General features: G+C 52.2%; 1 protein-coding gene across 5 annotated transcripts; it reads right to left on the bottom strand.

The window, feature by feature from the left end:
• Positions 1 to 72: 72 nt before the first annotated feature.
• Positions 73 to 20,532, bottom strand: LOC118171034 (ADAMTS-like protein 2). Of its 5 annotated transcripts, none has more exons than XM_035333772.1 (18): positions 20,277 to 20,532; positions 13,928 to 14,065; positions 12,150 to 12,225; positions 11,590 to 11,692; positions 10,486 to 10,631; positions 9,683 to 9,806; positions 8,359 to 8,439; positions 7,782 to 7,957; positions 7,093 to 7,522; positions 6,195 to 6,615; positions 5,598 to 5,704; positions 4,902 to 5,031; positions 4,341 to 4,554; positions 3,930 to 4,085; positions 3,369 to 3,539; positions 1,513 to 1,689; positions 743 to 887; positions 73 to 618 (listed from the first exon to the last, which is right to left on the bottom strand). In XM_035333772.1, exons 1-18 carry the CDS (start codon positions 20,441 to 20,443, stop codon positions 500 to 502), a joined length of 3,081 nt encoding a protein of 1,026 aa, XP_035189663.1. In that variant the 5' UTR covers positions 20,444 to 20,532; the 3' UTR covers positions 73 to 499. The 5 variants fall into 5 exon arrangements, with proteins under 5 accessions (XP_035189663.1, XP_035189664.1, XP_035189665.1 ...); XM_035333773.1 differs by having other exon boundaries at positions 4,902 to 5,028; XM_035333774.1 differs by having other exon boundaries at positions 13,928 to 14,070; positions 20,277 to 20,488.
• Between the last annotated feature and the right edge of the window lie 579 nt (positions 20,533 to 21,111).

Genomic DNA, 21,111 nt, shown 5'->3' with positions numbered 1-21,111 from the left:
TGCTCTTGTTCCTCTCGTGTCCCTCTTCCACCCTTGCCTGGACCTAGGTACATGCATCCCAAAAAACACAGATTTACGGTTTAGCTCTTTATTGTGACACAGAATTTTTGGGCTGTGTTTTGGAAATTACCCTTGTAGTAGAAAAATCTGCAGGGCAGGGCAGAGCAACTGCTGCTGTGGTCTGTGCCCTGCTGCGGGCTGGCCTCTGTGCCCCACCACCTCCAACTAGAGCTCTTCAGAGATGACTGACGGCAGGGACAGGCTTTCCCAACTCGCTTCTCAGTAGCTTTCTAGGAACTGATGGTTTGTTTTGAATAAAAACCTCTTGGTGGAGAGGGAACAGTGATGACTAAGTCCTAGGAGTCCTTCCTTGCTGAGCAGGCTCGTCTACAGGGACTGGCTCCATAGCCAAGCCAAGTGATGTGGCTTCAAGTGGTAAAGTCTGGCTCAAGGGGGCTCTTGCCCCTGAATTTGGAAGGGAACTACAGGCTGGTAGTAGTCAGGGTGACTTTTGCCGACACGACCGGCAGCAAGCCTTCCTGTAGTACCAGTGAGAGCACAGCTTCACCTTCAGCACCAGCACGCAGTTGGCCGTCGCTTTGTCTTCACAGTCTTCTTCTGGGGAGCAGAAGGATCCACAGAAAGGGTTACAAAGGGAGATGCGCTTCCCCCAGCTGAGAGCTGGGGGGAGTAAAGGGCTCCCACGGCTCCTCTCCCTCCCTCCCTGCCCTCCCAGCCTCACCTGGTGCCTCTGTGGGGCACGGCTGGAGCTGGCACGTCTGCCTGGCTTCTGGTTTGGAAGCAGGGTCGCAGCCCTGAGCCAATGCTTCCCCCTGGTAGCACTTCACCTCGCGCAGCCGCACACCAGCACCACACGTCTTGCTGCACTGTGGAGATTGAGGGAGAGGGAAGGGATCATGCAAGGCAGGTTTTTATTTTCCTGTAGGTCCCGAGTTCTTTCTTCCAGCAAGGCCTCCCTTTGGAGACTCTTCTTGAGGAGACCTGAGGAGATCCCACACTGATCTCAGATTTAGCTCCCCTTTGGTTGCTGGAGGAGAGCCTCTGGAAGCTGGGGCAGGGCGAGGGAGGAGTTTGCTTTCTGCTTTTTAATGCAGCTCAGAGTTGGTTTTGCTTTGAACACTGATGCTATGATTGACGATGGACAAAATGGCTGCTCTGAGTCAGCCCCAGCTCTACCTACCCCCATTCCCTAAATGCTCACTAGTGAAAATCAAGGGAAGGACAGAACACTGACTCCTGGCAGAGGAGACATATCTGTAATGCCTGCAGTGCAGTGCATGCTCTTGCTCTTGCCTGAGGCCATAATCCACATGCTCTCCAGCTCCTGTGTGCCGGTCTCTCCCTCTGCTGCCTGATCTGCTAAATGAGAGAGCTCGCAGTCCTGTCCAGTCCTACCAGATCAGGCTGCTAGAAATCCTCAGTGCAGGTTGTACACCATCAACCAGGGTTATGAAGCCTCATCTTCCCCTTCCCCACCTCCCTGAGCCCTACCTGCGACCAGGAGGTAGTAAACCATGTCGAACACGGCCTCTTGAAACAGGCAGCTTGCTCCTCAGGCTTCTGGGAGGCTTCACAGCGCTTCTCAGGGTACTCCCTGTACACCCCGTTCTCCAAGCCTGCGCACAAGACGACCCTGGTCTTCATCCCTCGCCCACAGCTGGCATCACACTGGGAAAGAAAACATAACAAATGATGCTCCTCGGCTGTACAGCTTCAGGTAAGGTGGCATCCTGCTCAGAAGCAAGGTGCTTCATGTGTGCTAACAACAGTCTAATGGGGGTAGTCACAGGAGCAACGGCTGCCTGCAACGGAGCTGAATTTCCTGGGGAGCAGGGACGGGAACTGGTTATTTGTGCATAATCCATCCATGGGGGATGCTGAACTGAGCTTGGCCGGCCTGAGAGCAGCTACCACAAGGGACCTGGAAGAGTCAAGGTAAGACTACAAAAGGCTGTTTCTGTCTTATTTTATGTACGTCTATGTCCTCAACAACCGTGTAGCATATTTGTGCAGCAACCTGTATCTTGGAACACTGACAAGCAGTGCGTGGGCCAAGGGGACCAAACTGGTGCACCACAGGAGACCTGCATGGACACGTGCCCGAGCTCAGCCCAAAGCCATGCAGGCATAGCATGGGTGGGAGGGCTCAGCTTCTCAGGACAACACCGAGAGAAGCAGGCAGTAGGAGGCAGGATCTGGTTCTAGTTCTGCTCTGCTCCCTGATGCCCACAAGCAGCAGTTGCCAGCTTGAGATTTCACTGCTTTGTGCCTGTCTTCACCATGCCAGGGCCAGCACAGCTGGCTTGCATCCCTCCTGAGTCATCCTGTGAACAGCTCACCCACAGCTGATCAGCTGAGAGAACACAGCAAAGAAGCTGGCACAGGCAAAGGCGGGGAGCCCAGCTGGCCTTTCAGGGTTCAGGTGAGTTTAGTCACCAGAGCATAACTGAAAAGTTGTACCGCAGCATTGTATGTGACCTACACCACGGGCTAGAGCAGGAAAGGGTGACAAGACTGCCACAGGTCCCCAGGTTTAACCAGTTTCGGCTCATTAACCAGTGCTGGAGGGACACAGCTGAACACAGTCAACAGCTAGGAAGGCTACAAAAAGGAGAACAGAGGCTTAGTTATGGTTGGAGGGGAGGGGGGAGTGTGGTTGTTTCTCTGACCTTCTTCCTTAATGCTCTGTGAATCCCTGTTTTTCTCAAGACTTTACAAGGTCAACCCCCCAGGTGAGTCAATGTGTTCCTTCTGGATGCTCTGGGATTTGGACCAAGTTGTAATGGGAAGCCCAAACCCCTTGACCAACAGAGACGGAGTAGGCTGGTGGAGAATGATGCCTGGATAGAATGAGGCACCTGGGCCGTGTTCATTTGACTCTGAGTCCCGAGGCAAGTAAGTGTTCTTGGGCTGGACTTCTTGGGCTTGTGACTTCCAGCAGGGACTCAGGCTGTGGTCCAGGCTTATCTCTGGCTATTATTAATCAGAGAACCCATTGTTTTTTTCTGGGACTTTCTCTTTAGTGGTAGGACCAAAATCTTGGGGAGGTGAGTGCAGATTCTGGACTCTGCTGAGGTGCCTGCAACTGCCAGCTGGGAGCCAGAGGCAGGAGAGGAGGAGGATTTCCTTAGGACATTGCTGCCCTCCAATGGAGGTCCCTGGGAAGGCAGCAAGTGCCACAAACTTTGAGGTACTGGGGGGACAAGCTGGGGCACTGCTACTTCCCTCTTTCTGGAAGGAGCTATGACAAGGGTACAGCTCTGCCAAGGGAGCCAGGCACCCACCAGCTCCTGTGGGATGTGGGGTGGGAAGGAGAGCTGAGGACACGGGGCTGGGCTGGGCTTTACCTGGTCCCACTCCTGCTCCACCCAGTGCGCGGGGCAGTTCTTGTCTCCACACGGGTGGACAGCCAGGGGCTTGGCGGCTGGGTCACACTGCGCATCGGAGATCACCTTGCCCTCCAGGTTGCGACACGCGACGAAGCGACTCATGCGTCCCTCACCACAGGCACCTGAGCACTTAGAGGAACAGAGGGCATTCAGATGCAGCAGGAAGGTTGAAGGGCCACAGTCAGTGTTGTGCTGGGGGCTTTGAGCCTGGAGCCTAAGGCTTGCATGTGGGGCCGTGTGGCACTCGACCCCAAGGGTCTTTAGAGGTACATCTGGTCAGGGGGGTCCATTCTTCAGGTGCCAGGAGATTCCCAAATTATTAAAGAGCTCCCCTCAGACTTAATCAGTGAAAATCTGCATTTTTGCAGCATGGAGAGGCAAAAATGCAGATTATCACTGATTCTCTAGCCTCTGCCAGACAAACGCCAACAGATCAGCAGTGTGACTGCCTGTCTGCCCTCTCCTGCCAGCCCTGTACCCCCAGCATCGGGGAGGGAACAGCAGTCGGTCTGGACTCACCGGGCCCCAGTCAGAAGCGGTCCAGCGGCGGTCACAGGGGGGTCCTGAGCACGCCTTCTCGCTGCTGGGCTTGCGGGACTCGTCGCAGAGGGGTGCTTCCACCGAGCAGCGCACCTCCCGCTTCATCGTCCCCTGGGTGCCACACCGGGCTGAACACTGCAATGACACAGAGCCAACCCCTTGGCTCAGAAGCAGAGCACAAGAGGGACAAACAGAGCTGTCTTCCTCCTGCTGCAGACAGGGGAAGGGCCCCGGCAGGGGAAGAGAAAAGGGGGTAAAGGCAGTACTTGCTTCCCCAGGGCACAGTTGGGCAGGGCTTCCTCAGCACTCACCAGAGGGAAGCACCCAACATTTGTCATTTTCCTCCAGGCCCCAGCCCATCCTCAGATGCAAAGCTCCCCTGCCGCCTACCTCGGACCACTCGGAGAGCTCCCACTGAGGTCCACAGGCCTTGTTCTTGCAGGCTTTTCTCTCCATGGGCCTGGCCAGCCCAGCTGACTCACAGAGGTCATCGTAAACGGAGCTGTCAAAGCCCGGAGCCAGCATCTTCCAGCAGCGCACGGTGCGGTACTGGTAGCCCTCACCACAGGTCCTGGAGCATTCGCTCCACCGACTGGTCTCCCACCTCCACGAGCACCGGGAGAGAAAGCACAAAGGAAAACACAGGTAAGGGGACCAAGGGACAGAGGGTGGCTGGGGAGTGCTTCTGCTCCTGGGACTCCCTGACCCAGTAACTGCTGTTGTGAATCTGATGATCATGTATATGTTGATGTTAAGGGGGTCTGGTCTTGAAAGACAGCTTTGTGCTTAGCAGGTAATTTAGACGCAAATTCCTTCCTTTTTTGTGCACATGAGGGTATGTGGGTTTAGCTATTTAAGCACAACTTCCAGCCCCAAAATTGCTGCTGAGACAAAAATAATCCTCACTAAGACGTATAGTGCCCACAGACAGTTCATGTTGTTCCCACTCACCTAGGCTGGCAGTCTCTGCCTGTGCAAAATTCATGAGTAGGTTCTGGTCGGGTTAGGGCATCACAGTATGTTTCATCCACTTCCACTCCATCGTACCGGACACACATCGCATAGGAAGCGCTGATACCTGCTGGACAGTTAAGATCCTCTCTTGGTCAGCCTCTGCCAGATGCAAAAGCCTCCCTGAACTATGATTAAATTATTGAAGAGTGATCACTGCCTCTGAAACTCTACCTACAATTTAAAAAATACCAGTGTTTTCTCCATCAGCAGCCAAAAAGGACCTCCCTCGCATGATCAGTTGCCTAGGAAAGGCTTGGACTGATAAAAGGCTCCAAACAAAAATCAGCCAGATGCTCTGGATGGCACCATCACTCACCCCAGACTCCTCTGAGGGCTGTCATCCTAACCTCCCATCCTGGGAAGGAAAACTGACGCCAAAACTCATCCTACAAAGTACGGAAATTCACGATTGCACCACTGATTACAAGAGTCAATCACTTCAAGATGCCACTCTAAGACCAATGGCATTGCAATAATATCCTGGTTTTCCACCAAAATGCATCTGCCTGCTCTAGATACCATAAAAAGAGGAAACCAAATGGCAAAGAAACTGGGGGCCAGTGCGTGGATTCCAATTAAAGGAAGTTACCGGGATGAACCCCTCTTGAATATAAGGATCAGGTCTTCACCTACCTGAAGTGCAGGTGGAGCTGCAGGGGGCATAAGCTGAGACCTTCCAGCGATACATGTCAGCCAAGCTGATATCATCATGGCCCATGGGGCTCACATTAAACTCATTGCTGAAAAGAGAGGAGGAGGTGACATAAGACAAAGATGAAAATTGCTGCAAATGTGAAATGTATTAAATTTCCTCCTTACTTTGAAAATGGGACAAAACCCATTGTTCCTGCTCTCCATCACCATCTCCCCCCACCTTGGACAAGATGCCCCAATGACAAGCAGAGAGTGCAAAACCTTGATCCACGTCCTGTATTTGACTAGCAAGGCTGTGAATTACCACAGCCCTGCAGGTCCTTCAGAACCTATTTAAATGGATCCCTTTGAGGCAGGAGGACACAAAATAGGTTCTGGAAGCTCTGTGTCAGACCAGGAGCTACGCCAATCAGTCTTTGGAGGACACACCATTGCTCAAGGATCTCCAACAGCTGCCATGGAGAGACACTGGAGAACAGGGACGTCAAGGACAGCGGTGAGGCTACCAGAGGATCGGTTCAGCCCTCCCTCCCCAGCTAACCATGCTCCTGTTTTTCCCAGGAAACCAAGTGCCACCTTTCAGCGCCAGGGGCTTGCAGAGACTCTGCCTGGCTGATGTCCGCGGTTGTGCTGGCACCTAGCAGAGGGCTCTCCACAGATGCCATCACGCTGTAGTTGCTTGCTTCCCCCTGACTCCCAGCATATGCCTCCACCTTCAAGTCCTCCAGTGAGTTCTTACGGGACGGTGCTTTGTGGAGGCCCTGCAGCCACCGGGCAGCCGTCTGGGTCCATAGTCCTGCTGTGGAGTTCCTCTGGGCCAGCCTGGCTGCCAGGTGCTGCAGCTCCCTACAGAAGGCAGTGTTGTGCAGGTCTCGGTGACACAGCCGCCTGAAGAGACGAAGCCTGGAGGACGCTGCGCGGCTGTTCTCTGAGAGCTCTGATCTCCTTGTGCTGTAGGGTACAGCTGTGCTGATGGAAATCTGATTGAATCTGAGGGCTGGAGGAGAAATGGGGATGCTTTAACTGTATTGTATGACATAGACTTCAACACATGGTTTAGGTGTCTAGTAAGGGGAAAAAAGTATTTGGCCTTAAAATCATAAGGCCAAAATGATTGCCAGAATGGTGCACCAACAGGCTTTAACTGCCCTGACCAGCCTCATGTGGCATCCCCACACGCTCTCTGCCCACGGCCCAGGAGCTCCATTTAAGCTCAGGTCTGGCCTCACCTATGTTGTAGGTGAGTTTTGCTCCTAGTTCTGTTCCTGAATTGTTTGGCTTTCCTAGATCAACCTCAGCTTTACTCCCCTTCCCTTAGCCAGCCCTTACTGCTCCCTGACAGTCTCTAGCCCTGCTATTAACTCTTCTGGCTGCCCCGATGGGAAAGCCACTCTAGTTTTCAAGTAAGCCAATAAGGAACATCCACTTTCAATGAATGCAGACTTGTGAGAGAAAGAAAAAGAAAGCAACCAACCCAGTTCTGTTTCTCTGCCAATTGCTGCTGCTTCTTCCTCCTCTTCCTCTCCTGCTGTGTTTGCATGGTAGACCTGTCTTATCTGGAAGTCATACTTCTCCTTTTCTTCACCTTGTTCCCAGACCCAGCCCCGAGACTGACTGGTGGAGTTGGTCTGGAAGAAGTGTGGATGGCTGAAGCTTAAATCTTCATGCCTTTCTCTTAGGGGAAGCTGTTCGCTGTTGTCATCTGGTGGCAGGGAGAGCCATGTGGCATTGGAGTCCTTGGCAGCTCTGGAGTTGGCTGGAGCAGGATAGTTCTGGCTGGTCTCTAGCAGGTGGTGATAGCGAGGTCTGTCTACAGCGGGGGCTGCAGTTCGGAGAGGTGGTGGTGCCCGTGGTACAGTGTAGTCATAAGTTATATGTGGCATTTTCCCATTGAAGTTATAGTACTGGAGGAAACAGGGAAGAAAACAAAACTTGCTTTATTTTAAGGGCATGTATTTCAGAGACCTCTTCTAACTACTAACTACAGATGATAAGAGAAGACCGCATCCTCACAAACCCAAGAGGAAACCCTACAAGGCTGTACCTGGCTTCCTCAGCCCCAGAAAATGGGGTTGAGAACAAAGTGAACATTCTATTTGTCTGGGGAGGCTCACAATTTGGGACAGGCAAGACAGGAAGGCCTAAAACTAGCTCTTTGCTTACCATAGCATTCAGAGACTGGTTAGTGGGCCCATGAGCTATGATGTACTCCAGCCCATCTGAGTTCAGGCTCGAGGGCCGCCGGTACTTGAAGATTGTGCCAGCCACCCTGAAGTTCTGGGGGTTGTCAATGGCAGAGTTGCCATTGAAGAAGAAATGCCCGGATTCATCAGCGAGTGCTTCAAAGAAGAGACAAAAGAGACAAATATGACATTCCATTCAGAGCACTGAGGCTGCACTGGCTCTAAGGAGAGCAAACAGCTTGTGATTGAGAAAAGCCCTCTAGAAATCAAGGAGCTCAGGCCTCTCCAGCACTGATCTTCCACTTAGATCACTGGCATTCCGTGCTTGGTGCTTTCACTTCTCTCTCTAACAAGAGCACAAATGCCTTCATAGCAGAGACCATCCCCAGTGAGCTTGGTTTCCAAACATCCCTCCTGCCTCTGATTGCTGGAGATGTGGTAGACTTGGCTCTGTGCTTCCCTGAAGCTCACAGATAGTTCTCCCACTGCAGAGGAGTCCTCCCACCTCCCAGGCAGCTGAACTGGCACCTCCACATCCCTCTGGATCCTCTGCTTACCCAGGATGTTTTCTGTCTTCCTGCGCTCAATGATGAGGATGTCCGTGGCACCGGCAGGGATGTTTGTGATGAACACATAACCTGAGGAGCAGGAACAGAACTGAGGTGAGAAAACCCTGAGGACGAAATAAAAAGGTGTACACAGGCAAAGACATCTGTGGGATAAGTGTGCAAGTAGGAGGGCAGAGCTACCTCTAGCAGGTTGTTTAAGGACATAAACACATCACGCCAGGCTGTGAGCTCCAATCCTAGCTCCCCTCTGAAATCCCTTTACAGATGACCATTACACGTCTCTAAGGCTCAATCTGACTACAGCTGGGTTTGTTAAAAAGGAATTGTGCAAGTATAACTGTGTGGCTTTAGGTGTATACTCTCAAGCTTTCTGGCAAGAGCACAGAAAAAGTGACTAACGCTAATGCTGAAGGGTGGAGGGAGAAGACTGTAGGTCCCCTCAGCTCCTGACTCAACAGAATTTGTCTCAAGAGGAGCATAAAGATTGACCTTTAAATGGAGAGGAAGTGAGAAGGCTCTTAAAGTTGTGTGGGTTTGCCAGCTCGTCTTTCCTAATAGAAATTCATTATTTTTTTCCTGCCCTGTAAGATTTTATGAGAGCTGGAACGGAATGCCAAGACTGTTTGTGTACTGCTGGAGAGGTCAGCACCATTACCCCAACCTGGAAAGGAGCCCAAGTGCTTCTCTGGTCTAGCATCTGTGGAGAATGAGGTAGACTAGTGGAACTACAGCAATGTGAAATGATGTTCTAAAACATCCTCAAACCACAGTTAATTACTAATGAGTATACCACAGTCTGTTTCTTCTACAAGTGGAGGAATGGTGTCAGGAGATGAACCGTTAATCTCAGCCCCGTTTCAGCAGGACTGTCTCTCAGCCGTGCCAGCCATAGGACTGGGGAAAGCTGGAGATGAAATGCAGGCTGAAACAAATGCCATGACCCTCATCACAGGAACCTAAGCTTCCAGTGAACGCCTAGCACAAATGAAAGAAGATTCATTGACCTCTTCACATTGCCTGAAGTGGGGAAGATGTGAAAATCAATAAGAACAAATAGCTCCCCAGCTGCTTCCTACAGTAAAGAACTGAAGGGAAAACTTGCCAACCTAATATACAGCACATCAAAACCAATCTCCTCTGATTAAGCTAAAAGGATAAAATAAAGGCATTTAAGCAGGGGTGGCAGCACTCTTCAGCTCTTTCCACCAAGCAGCTGGGAAACTCCTACCCGCATTCAAGCCAGTCACCCTTCATGCCAGTTGGTGGTAAGAAGTAGCAGGTGAAGTCTCTGGACTGTGGTAGCAGGGAGTACCTATCTGTGAGATTGCCTTTCGGAAGCTGCCCGAGACACGGTGGCAAGTGCTGCCGTCCCCTCCACACACCCTGCATCTGTCCATCGTCCGGGGCGAATACAGGCTCCCATCGCACCCCACCGGCTGCAAAGAATAAAACAAGAAAGGGTTTCCTGGAGGCAGGGTCTTTTCAAGGAAACACTACCACATTATTTAGGTGAGGTTCTGGGTGGGGGTGTAGGGTAGCTTGGAGCAGGGTGGTGAATGAATGAATCTGGCAGCAGCAGAAATTCACTGGTGCAAGTTGTGACCATTTACATTGTGCCCCTGAAGCTGGGGCCGGGTTGTGTGTGTGTGTGTAGGTGAACGGAGTAAGATTTGGGTAAGCTGTTTCAGTTCGTTCTGTAGCTGTCTTTAAACCAATCCTTTGCACTGTAACAGCGACATACAGCATCTCCCTGCAGGAGATGCTGCATCAAAGGCAGGTTTTAAGACACCTCAGTGTAACACTACATACACCCATCCTTCATCCTTGCTGCATGCAGGAAAAATCAAATATAAGATTTTTCTTTCCAACTTGGATGACTATGAAAGCAAACCTGCAATTCTAGTCTTCTCTGTACTGGGAGAAAAGTTCTGTTACTCAGTGGGAATGTGAATCTAATGTCCTTTGTGCTCTGTTCTAGTCTGTAGGCATTCAAAAGGGAGCATAATTATTCCTGCCAGGCCTTGATTTCACTTCCCTGCTGGGGCCCTTGGCCTTGGAGGTTCCACCACGCATTTATACTCCCTGTTTCTGTGTTATTTCCTTCCAGAGCCTCACCTCACACTTCCCATTGATGCAGACTCCTTGATGGGTCCTGTCCTTGCAGGAGGTACCATCCTGTGCTCGGGCCATCAGCTGTCTCTCTCCGCTCCGAGTGGTGCACTGGAGGTCGCAGGGCTTGTTGGAGATGCTGGTGTAGTCATCTGAAGGGACAGAGGCAGAGCAAGGTGATCAGAGGTGGGCAGTGAAGAAGGGGACTTTCCTTTTATCCATGCTGCTGGTTTGACATCACCTTTGATGTTCTTGCTTCTTGAGATGAGACCCCCAAGGCTACAGATCTTCTGGCAGTAAAGGGGTTGTGGTATGAGGCTGCAGATGAGGACCAGGCCTGGCAGAAGTGCTTCTCGATGGCAAACCCTCTTCCTTGCCATACCCTCTCCCCTTTACAGTGCCATCCCTTGTGCCAGACAGGGGAATCTGCCTCAGCAGATCCCAGGTCACGCATAAATACACAAGAGCAAAAAAGACCTGTAAGAGAGGCACCAACTGTACTGACCATGGCCAGCTACACCCCTTCCAGCTGAGCAAATGGAGCTAGAGGTACAGATGTTCTATGTTCCCTTGGCAGCTAATGGAAAGAGAAAAACAGGCAAGTCCAGAAAGACGGTCATGTCTCAGAGGAGCTGAATCTGGGCCTCAAGGGCCATCTGGCAAGCCACGTGAAGCAATTTATCTCCTCTGCGCAGGAAACGGATGGACATCCTGTTCAAAATAACCCACCACCAACCCAGTGGGACACACGCTGGGTGACAGAGGCAGCCAAAATGGTAGAAGGCACGCAGGGAGTGAACAGCCACTCAGGCAGGATGACTGCTGGTTAGCTGAGACACCTCAGAGAAGCCTGCGACCTGTCTGCCCGCCAGCACTTGCTGACGTAAGATCCAAAACAGGAGCAATGTGGTGAGAGAGAAGGCCTGGCTGGGCAGAGAGGTTCTGTGAAGAAACAGGGAATGATTTCTCCGAAGGAGGTAGCAGAGGAAAGCACTTTCAGACCAACGAGGAGCATCCATCCCTTGCCCCCTGCGTCCTTCTCCTGTGTCTGAGAAGATCCTGTAGGTGTTTTCTCACCCTGATCCTTTGTGTGAAGCTGTGAAAACCCACCTGGATAGAGGGGCATCCAGTGGTAGTAGCGCTTCCCAAAGGCTTTGGCATTGAAACTGGAGCACTGCTGTTGTTTGAAGCTTGCTGTGTTGGCTGGGCAGGGCTACGGAGGGAATAAACGTGATCAAAAGCTCCCTGTGACGCAGCCATGGTTGTGACAGCTGCTTGTCCCTGCTGCATCCCTGGAGGATGAATATGCCCTGTCCACCCTGGAAGGAATCAGTGATGGACTCTGAGGTGCTCTAATACAGGCAGAAGGGCCAGGCTTCCATTGCTTCAGACAGCTGTATTTAACAGTACTGCAAAATTTACTTACAGCAAAGGCAAAAAATTCTTCCTTCCCCCCACCCCACAACAAATACATCTATAATCTATATCTTTTTCCCCCACCTTTCAGTCCCAGAGAGTAGAGCCCATCTCCCCTGTTTTCAGAGGCACACTGCCCCAGGAGTGGACCACGCCTCTGACACACCAGTCGCACCCTGACTGCTGGTGCTCTTGAAGCTCCAAGTGCAGACCCCTGCAACCCACCATCCCCCAGTGCTGGAAGTGGTTCTCACCTGCTGCTGGCACAGTTGGTAGTGTTTGGCTTGGCCAACACACATGGTGCTGTTTGTTCCCTGGGGCATCTGGAGCCTGCAAAGCAGAATGAGAATGCAGAAATGAGCTGGAGGTCCATGAAACACTAAGACATTGAGGATAACTGAGAAGTCAGGCCTGACTTAATGGGGAGAAGCCAGGCTGGCATTTTATCAGAGCAAAGCTTTCTGTATCTATGCCAGCCAACATCTCTGAAATACATTTTCAGTGTTTTTAGGTGGAGTATGATTTTAAACTACTCTCTTTTGGGGGCAGTTTGAGTGGACAGGGAGCAACTGAAGTATTGCCACTGCTGTGCCCCTTCACCTCAGAGCTCCGCTGGGGTTGATCTAACAGAAGGGCAATATACCAATAGATCCACCACTCCTGTGGAAGCACCCACAATTTGAAGTGAGCAGGGGAATTGATTTCAGAATTCAATAAGCAGTGGACAGAGAGATGGCACCTCCCATGGGGAATGGACACATTAAGAGACTAACAGGAGAGGTTTGGTACAGGTAACAGACAAAAAAAAAAAAAAAATTAATTTCTCAGCAATTGATGCTTTAGCTCTGGCCAGCAACATTTGTCCAAGTTCCTGACATGCAAATGCTGAAAAATATTCTTGAAAGCTGGGAAGGTGTGGGAAGAAAGGCTAAGACTGCAGATTAAGGCACTGTGCTCTGGGTAAAGATCAGCAGCAGACAATGGGTTAATGGTACTGAAAACATAGGGTGCACTGTAGCCATACTCAGGCTGGACTGCCTAGATGTATTGCAGCTATCCCTGCAGAGCTATGCTTTATATGGTGTAGGCAAAGCTTAAATTTGCACCACAAGGCTTCAAAATTGCCATCCCTTTCAGCTGAAGCAGGGACAGTCTGCAGACTCGGGCAAAAATTGTTTCATGGGGCACAGCTGGCTCACAAGCTGCTTTGCTTAATGCTGCAGCACCTTTTGGCTGGGTTTTATGTCAAGCAGAGGCAGAGACATTGGCAAGCCTCGTCAGTGGGGAGGCTGCGTCCAGATGGACGGCACCTCAGCACATCTGGACCCTCACGATGCTGCCAACCAGCCCACATAAAAGAAGTTTCCTTCTGCAGGAGGCAGAGCAGGTGGGGGGCCCTTGTCTGAGCTTCCTGTGCTCCGGACTGCATTCACGCAGAAGGGAAAGGGGCCGGGCAGCCCCTGTGGCTTGCTGTGCTGCGGGATGCTGGCTCTCATTAACAGCTCGGGAGAAGCAGGTTAGTGAGGTGCCTGAGGAGGGCTTGGTGGCAAGGTGACCCACAGGGGACAGCTGGAGCTCCCCACAAACCTCGTTCAATCAGTGCCAGGGCTATAGCAGCTGCAGGGGACAAATGGAGATGCTGTCAGGTGACAGCCAGATAAACAACAGGGGGAAAAATCTTGCCAGCTCTGCAGGGAGTGAAAAGGGGAAATTGCTGAGGCGTGGCTGAGCTGGCTGCTGCCAACCAAGTCCCCAGAAGGTGTCTGGGAATAAGGGCCAAAATCCTACGCACAGGAACTGGCTACGAGTCAGGGTTAGGTTGGTCAGAGCAGCCGTGGAGAAGCAGGGTTTGTGAAGGAGAGGGGAGGAGTATAGCTGGTCTTCTCCAGCCCACAACCCTGTCATCTTCAAGTCTCCCCCAGGCCCCACCACCTGCCTTCCTTTCCGAGGCCCTACAGAGCCCAAAAGGTGGGTTGAGGCACCCCTCTGCCCCTTGAGGGCTGGCCAAGGGGTGCCACTGGGACAGACGTACCTCTGTCGCAGGCAGTGCCTCTCCCGGGACATCACGCCTCCCCCGCAGGACCGGGAGCAGGTGGACCAGGAGCTCCATTCTCCCCACCACTTGGTGACTTCTTCATCCCAGGGGCCAGCTCCATCTGCTGCCTCACTACTGTCCTGACAGAAACAGAGGATGGTTAGCTGGGGAACCCGGCGGCCCGCCACCTCGGCCGGAGGGAGGCCTGACAGAGGCGGCACCCGCAGGATGCCTCTGGGACCGGCGCGATGTGGAGAAGGGCTCTCAGGTGGGACGTGTGGTGACAATCCCAGCTGCAGCCTGAGCCAAGGCCTTGCTCCTGAGTCGGATATGCCAGCAGATCGCAGCCCCAGCTGGCTCCAACGAGTGGTCAGGAGAGAGGAGAAATGCTGTGGGGGCTGGGGTAGGCATCTGTCCTCTGCTGGAGCTGCACCACAACGAATAAACTCCTCTTTGTGCATAAGTCGGCTCAGGTCCAAGCTCCTAGCCCTGCAACCCGCACAAAAGTCATTTTCAAGAGTGTTTCAGAAGCAGAGCCCCTTGCAGTTGCAGTCATCCCATCTCACCACTGCGTTGCTGACCTCTCGCCACCCACCCCACAACGTGCTCCCCAGAGGGCTCTCCCCAACCCAGCGTGCCTCACCGGGGCTGATCCTTTAAATTTGGCAAACCTAAGCTCCTCTGGCCCCGACGAGGTCACTGCAGCAGGCTGCTGTTGGCTCTGCCTCTATAATTCCCAGCAGGTAAGTGACTCTTTGTTTTAGCAAGATTTCTTTCCTTGCACCATTCTCCCGTTCTGTGTCTGATGGCCTAGAAGTTCCTTGGGACTTTTGCAAACTAGCACATACAAGAACTAATTTGCTGTTTGCTGAAATACAGCTGTGAATAGTGTTAAATGCAGCAATGAGTTTACCACAGGGCAGTGATTGGAAGTGATTTTCCCAGAGGAAAATGCTGACAGTTTATCATTATTAGCAGAAGAAAATTAATAATCTGTGCATGTGTAAGATCTGTTATGTTTAAGTAAAGGCACGGAGAAACAGTATCAGTGCTACTCTTAGCAAAATGTGGAGGCTTGTGGTTGCAGCTGACAGTCCTGTCGAGAAGAACTGTTCTGCAGAAGCATAATTGATGGATGTGAAAGAAAACTCAGCAGAGTTTGCTCCTTGCTGAATGTGCTCTGTTCACTACTTTGGTTGACTGCCTCTCGGCTTGACGCTCTTTTATGGTGTAATAAAACCAAAGTGTTCTTCATCTTGTAGTGTAATTCCTGCCTGAGAATTTGCTGTTTCTACAGCATCTGCCAACAGAACATCCACTGGGCAGAGGAGATGCAGCTGTTTTTGTGCAAATGTTTTTAAGTTGTAACTTAGTATGTTTGAAGTGCGCATAGTGCCTCTTTTTGGTGATCATACGCCAGCCAGAGCATGTTGAAAATAACCTGCTCTGCTGAAAAAAAAAAAAAAAAAAAGCACTACGTTCGTTACCTGATGCTTTCCTCTTTAATGATTACAGTAGCTGATTGTGAAAACAATACAACAAAATTCTTCAATGTACTTGGATGTCCTGGCTGGATTTGAGTTGCATGACTGAGACCAAGAGCTGTGGCAAGCAGTGGAGTTGCTCAAGAGAAGGATTAAATTTAAAATTCAATTTGAAAGAAAGAAGCATGTTTTCAAAAGGACCTTTTTCTCTTCTGCCAAATTCTCATTTCGAACTGTGTCTTATGAGAATTTTTGTCTGAGTGCATATGATCAGACCACAAATGGAAATGCTGACTATGTAGCTTCCAGAGTTACCCAGGAAAAAAACTAAAGGTCTCTCGCTGTAAGGTATTTTCAGTTCAAGTCTTTCCCTGACCCCTCCTACGCTTCTCTGTGATGAGCATCTCAAGGCCTGGGGAGGAAGAGCTCTTCACAATTACAGGGAAGGAGAAGAGCAGTGATTTATCTGTGTCTGTGTGGAGAGCTCAGTGCAAAGCAGCTTCTCCTGTAGCTGGGGTATTAATCAGAGTTGGCGTCTTTCCACGTGACTGAGTAGCTACAGAGAGAGCACCACGGGGCGCGAGCACTGCCCTGGGGGAAGGCATGTGGACTAGAAGCTGCAGGATTGACACAGTTTTTCCCCAAGTGGCAATAAAAATTGGTGTATTTGTAACCTACAAGATAGTCCTGCTCCACAGATCTTACAGTCCATATAGGTGAGATAGGACAGAGGGGAAATGAGCAAAGAGAAGTGAAATGCCCTGTTCTACTGACCTACCCTGGTATGAAAAAGATTTTGTGTGTTTGGAGTAAATGATCCACAGGCCCTGCTGCTCTCAAAAGCAAGACAAGCCATAGCTGCCTGCTGGATTCTCCTCTGGTCAGCGCCCTGCTTTGAGCTTGCTGGTGCTCACCTCCTCCTACCCACCTCGATCGTGGGCATGCCTTGGGCACAGGCTCTTGCTGCAGCTCAAGCAGTGACAGCAGATTTGGAATAAAATGCTTTCCTCTATATCTGTAAGCCCCTTTGCACTCCCTGTTCCTCCTTCCTCCCCTCACTGAAGGGAGGAATCAATCACACATTAAGTAGATTGATTTGGCTCTCAGGTTTTCCATGACCAAGCTCCCTTGCCGGTCCTTGCTCAGGAGCATTTATTTACTCGTGCAAGCAAGGACAATGCTGAGCTGTCGCCTTGGCCAGTGAGACTTATGGCATGACAGTGTCCGAGTCCTAGGCCTGGAGACATGGAGGGCAGACTCAGGTACTTAGAGCTGAGGCAGCTGGTTCCAATCTGTGCTGAATTTACTCTATTGTCAGAAATAAATCTGCATTAACCATGACACACAAACGGCTCTTGTTTTCAATTAGCGATACTTGCATTTTCCAAATTTCCAGATAACAAATTAAGGGCTGTGGGATAGACTCCAGATTAGATAAGCTCCTAGCTTTAGCTTCCCAAGCCCCTGAGCAAATCCCACACTGTGGAAAAAGAAAAGTCAGATGGGCTTTAAAACAACTCTTTTGCACTGCCCTGGTTGTGGGAGATGCTAAAGCTGCTCTAACTTGAGCCGTGCTGCTGAACCACACACGGAGCAGATTAGAAATGCTGGAGCAGGAGGCAGGCATAGGACCAGTGTCTGCAAGGCTGGTTTTGCCTGGGCTTGGATGGGGGCTCTGCCCAAAGCAGGGAAGAGGATCAGATACAATTCCTTAGGTGCTGCAGAATGTTAGGGCTAGAAATTTCACTGGTGGCAAAGACAGACCATGTTCCAGCTCAGCCAGGTGCTCTCCACAAGAATTTCCCTCGAGGCAGTTGTGGCTTGGCACAAGGTGATCACACAGCTGCAGCTCTTCCTCTCTGAGGCTAACCACGCTGTTTCTGTGCCTCACCGGACAGAGGCCATGCTAACACACAGGTTGCCCTTCTGTCCCCTCGCTGTGGGGGGACCAGAGCTTTAAAACCTGACCTGCTGTAATCTAAGGACCAAGGCGTGTAGTACAGCCTGCGTGGACTGGTGCGGGGGGGACCGGGAGCACTCTGCCGTGAATTATGCACACAAACCTTGTTCTAGCCCTCCTGCCCAGAGTGAAAAGAAATGGCAGGGTGGGGAACTCTTCCAGGGCAGAACATCTGCCTCCAGATTTGCCAATATCAATGATGGAAAGATCAGTCTCTAAGCCAGCACCACTGAAAGCTTTTTCTGTCTAACCAAAGACTCGGCAGCTGTTTCCCTTCTCCCCCCCATCGACACCAAACAAAGGCTGCCACAAACAAAATGCTGCAGCCAGGCACAGGAGGGTGAGCCTGGGCTGACATCCTATCAGTTTTCCAGGCAGTCTTTCTGAAGAGCAGAAAGGGACAAAATAAATCCTCTAACGATTCTCTGCCGTGCATCAGATTAGCTGTAAACTACAATGGGTTTCCCAGAAACCTGGGAATAATGGCAATGACTGTGTCACTGGCTTAGTCTCCCATATTTCGTATTGAAGCTCGGGATTCATTAGTCTGTGTCTTGGGGGGAAAAAAAGGCTTTCTAGGAAGAGAGACAACAAAAGTCCCTGTTCAGCTCGCCTTAATAGAGGAGCTTGCAGGGGTACGCCCTCTGTTGCAGCCTGACATGCCTTAAGGCCCTGACCACCACTGAAGGGCACAAGTAGCTGTTGTAAGCTCAGCCCTGTCAGAGCTTCTAAGACAACACGAAACAGCAGCTGGAAATGAACTAAATTCCGAACAGACCTTTCCCGAGGTCATTAACCGCATGTCCTTTACCAGAAAATTCCAGGATCCTTTACCTAAGGGCTTCTCTCTACAGCAAACTGTGCTACTTACTAAAATACTAAGTAGCTTCAGATGTCCTAATGCCTGGAACGGACGCCAGATTATTATCTTACACTCCTAGAAATGAATGGCCATGCTCAGCCCCCCTGGTCTGGGTTCCCTGTGTTGTGCTCTGATCAAAGCTGTGGCAATAAACTCTGCCGCAAGTCCTGAAAAAAAAAAACAATAGTGTTTGCAATTGTGCCCTGATGTTTTACCCCCCAAAAAATGGTGTTTGTGTAAAGCTATTTCTTATTCTGTCATTGTTTTAGCCTATTTGTGTAGAGCTGATAGTTTGTATGAGAGATTCAATGTTGGACGCAGATACAAAACCAGATTTTGCTTAGAAATATTTTAACAAGATAGTACAGAAGGAATTTCCCATGACGGGAAAATACCCAGAGGTAGAAAGAGACCTACAGAATATTTTTTATGGGATTAGGAAGAAGATCAATCTGGGGAAAAATGCTAAACTTGCGAAAGATGTGATATTGCAGCAGATAAGTAGCAGAAATCTGGACGTATAATGAGGCACAGATGAGAAGCAAATTAGAAAGCTGGTAAACAGAAGCCAGCAATGAACTATGAAGTACTGTTTATAATCCTGCCATGAAAGAAAGTTCACAGGCATGTCATTACAAAATACTTGATCCAAGTTAGTTAGGTCATTCCCTTCGAGTAGGAGAACACGCTTATTCTGGGACAAGCTAGTAGAACGGATGGAAATCTCTGAAGGGAAAGAAGGGAGCAATGTGGGGTGTGCAGGAGAGGCATCTCTATCACCAGTTTTTTCAGAGCCATTGAATACACCGAGCCGAGACAGCTCCACACAGGGAGGAATTTGCTTATCTAAGGATGGAGGCTTTCTATTGCATTCTCTGTACAACCCTGCTGTAGAAAAGCAGAGAGCAAAAGCAATTGCAGGTTAATCCCTTAATGACCGTTGTGTGCGCGGCCTGGCACGGAAGATAGCGATCGAATGGCATGCAGCAATACCACCAGCCATTCCTGCAGCCAGCTTGCAGCGTGCAATCCTTCATCTCCGCGGGGTCACCCGGAGCCCTGGGTGCCCCAACAGGGGTCTGTACAAACACAGCTGCTGGGGCAGAAAGACCCTGAGCAGCCCAGGCTTGCGAAAGCAGTCACCGACCTGAACGGACTCCTCCACGCCTAGATGAAGGATTTCACATCTGCTCAGCTTGACCCGGCTTGCTCTGCCTGAAGTTTGTGTCTGGCTGAGCCCTACAGTTAGGGGGTAAGCAGAGCAGGCGGTGAACCCACGTGGAAGCAAAAGCGCAGTGGAAGCGAGGCACCGCTTGAGCTTAAAACGAGGACAAGCCCAGCTCAGGAGATGCTGCTGGACAAAGCTGGGTGACCCGCACTAAAGCTGCGGTGCCTATCGCTGTGCATAAGATAGCTTGTGCAAGATCGCTTCACCTCACCGTGGCTTTGTCTGGGGAAGGAAAAAAAACACTCAAACCCCTTTTTCTTTCTGTTAGCAGAGCAGGATCCCTCTTGCACAGAGGGACCTGGCCGGGAAGCTCACACATGGAGCCACAGGGTGTGCGGTGATCCCTGCAAGTGGGGCGCTCAGCCAGTGCCCTGTGAAGTGGGGTCTGGCCTCCTGGCCATAGGGGAAGGAAGGGGAAGAGGAAAGGGAAAGGGGAAAGAGAAAGGTCTCACTGAGGGGACTCGGCGCTGCTCTAACACCAGCGCCAGGCTGGAGGGACAAGGGGAGCGCCGGGCTCTGTCTCCCGCACATGCACCTTAGGGGATAAAGGTGTCCCTAAACCCGCACCCCTGGGAGGCAGAGCGGTGAGCAGAAACCCCTTTTTTCATCCCCGCACGGCTGTCACCTCCCCGCCAGGCACGGAGGCGAGCGGCGAGGCCCCGCAGCTCCCCGGGGACCCTCCTCGCCCCGCCGGCCTTTTGTTGGCGGCGCCCGGCTCCAGGCGGGGGCTGAGGGGGGCGCGCAGCCGGGCAGGGCGGGCGCTGAGGGGAAGGGCGAGGGGAGAGCAGGGGGGAGGCTCCGCCGCCGCTTACCTTAGCGCCGAGGGGGGCGGCGGCGCTGAGGAGGAGGAGGAAGAGGAGGAGGAGGCGGCGGGGAGCGGCGGCCATGCCGCGCTGCTGCTGCTGCTGCCGCGGAGGAGGCGGCGCGGCGGCGGCCCACCAGCGGCCGTGGCAGGAGCCGCCGGGGCGCGGGCCGGCATGGCTGAGGGACTTAATGACTTTACAACCTGCCGGGCGGCCGGCAGCGGCCCGCGGCCGCCGGGGGAGGGAGGGATGAAGGGGGGGGAACGGCGCTCGGAGCTGCCGGGGGCGGGGAGCGGGGCACGGCGGGGCCGGGCCGCCCCGAGGCTCGGCCCCGTCCTCGTCACGCCCCGCCGCCGTCCTCCTGAGGAGAAGGCGCCGGGAGAGCCCCTCCGCCGCGATCCCCCCGCCGGGGGAAGGTGGAGGGAGGCGGCGGACACGGGGAGGAGAGCGGCGACCCCGGCCTGGGGCTGAGGGCCGGGGGTGCAGGCTCGGCCCCCGCGGGGAGCGGGGTTTGCTCTGGGGGAGCCCCCTCCTCGCTCCGGTCCCCTGGGGTCACGGAGGTGCCAGCAGCTCGGCCCCAAAAGCTGCTGGGGGGGACCGGGGTGGGCGCCGTGCTGCGGGGTTCGGCACGACACACACCCTCCGGTCCCGTAAAGCTGTGGGAGATTCTGCTCGCTAGACCGTCGTGGTTTGGGTTTCGCTGCTTCAGCAGAAGGGAAAGCTGATAGGTATATATGACAAACTGAGCGAGCCGTAGTTCACCGGAGGACAAAAGTCTCACCGCCGCAGCCTGCTCGCACCACCCTGCTCTGCACGAGGCCTTCTTGGAGGAAGCAATGAAACC

This window comes from Oxyura jamaicensis, chromosome 8 (assembly GCF_011077185.1).
Source record: "Oxyura jamaicensis isolate SHBP4307 breed ruddy duck chromosome 8, BPBGC_Ojam_1.0, whole genome shotgun sequence".
Classification (NCBI taxonomy): Eukaryota; Metazoa; Chordata; class Aves; order Anseriformes; family Anatidae; genus Oxyura; species Oxyura jamaicensis.
This window is presented reverse-complemented; position numbering and strand designations above follow the sequence as displayed.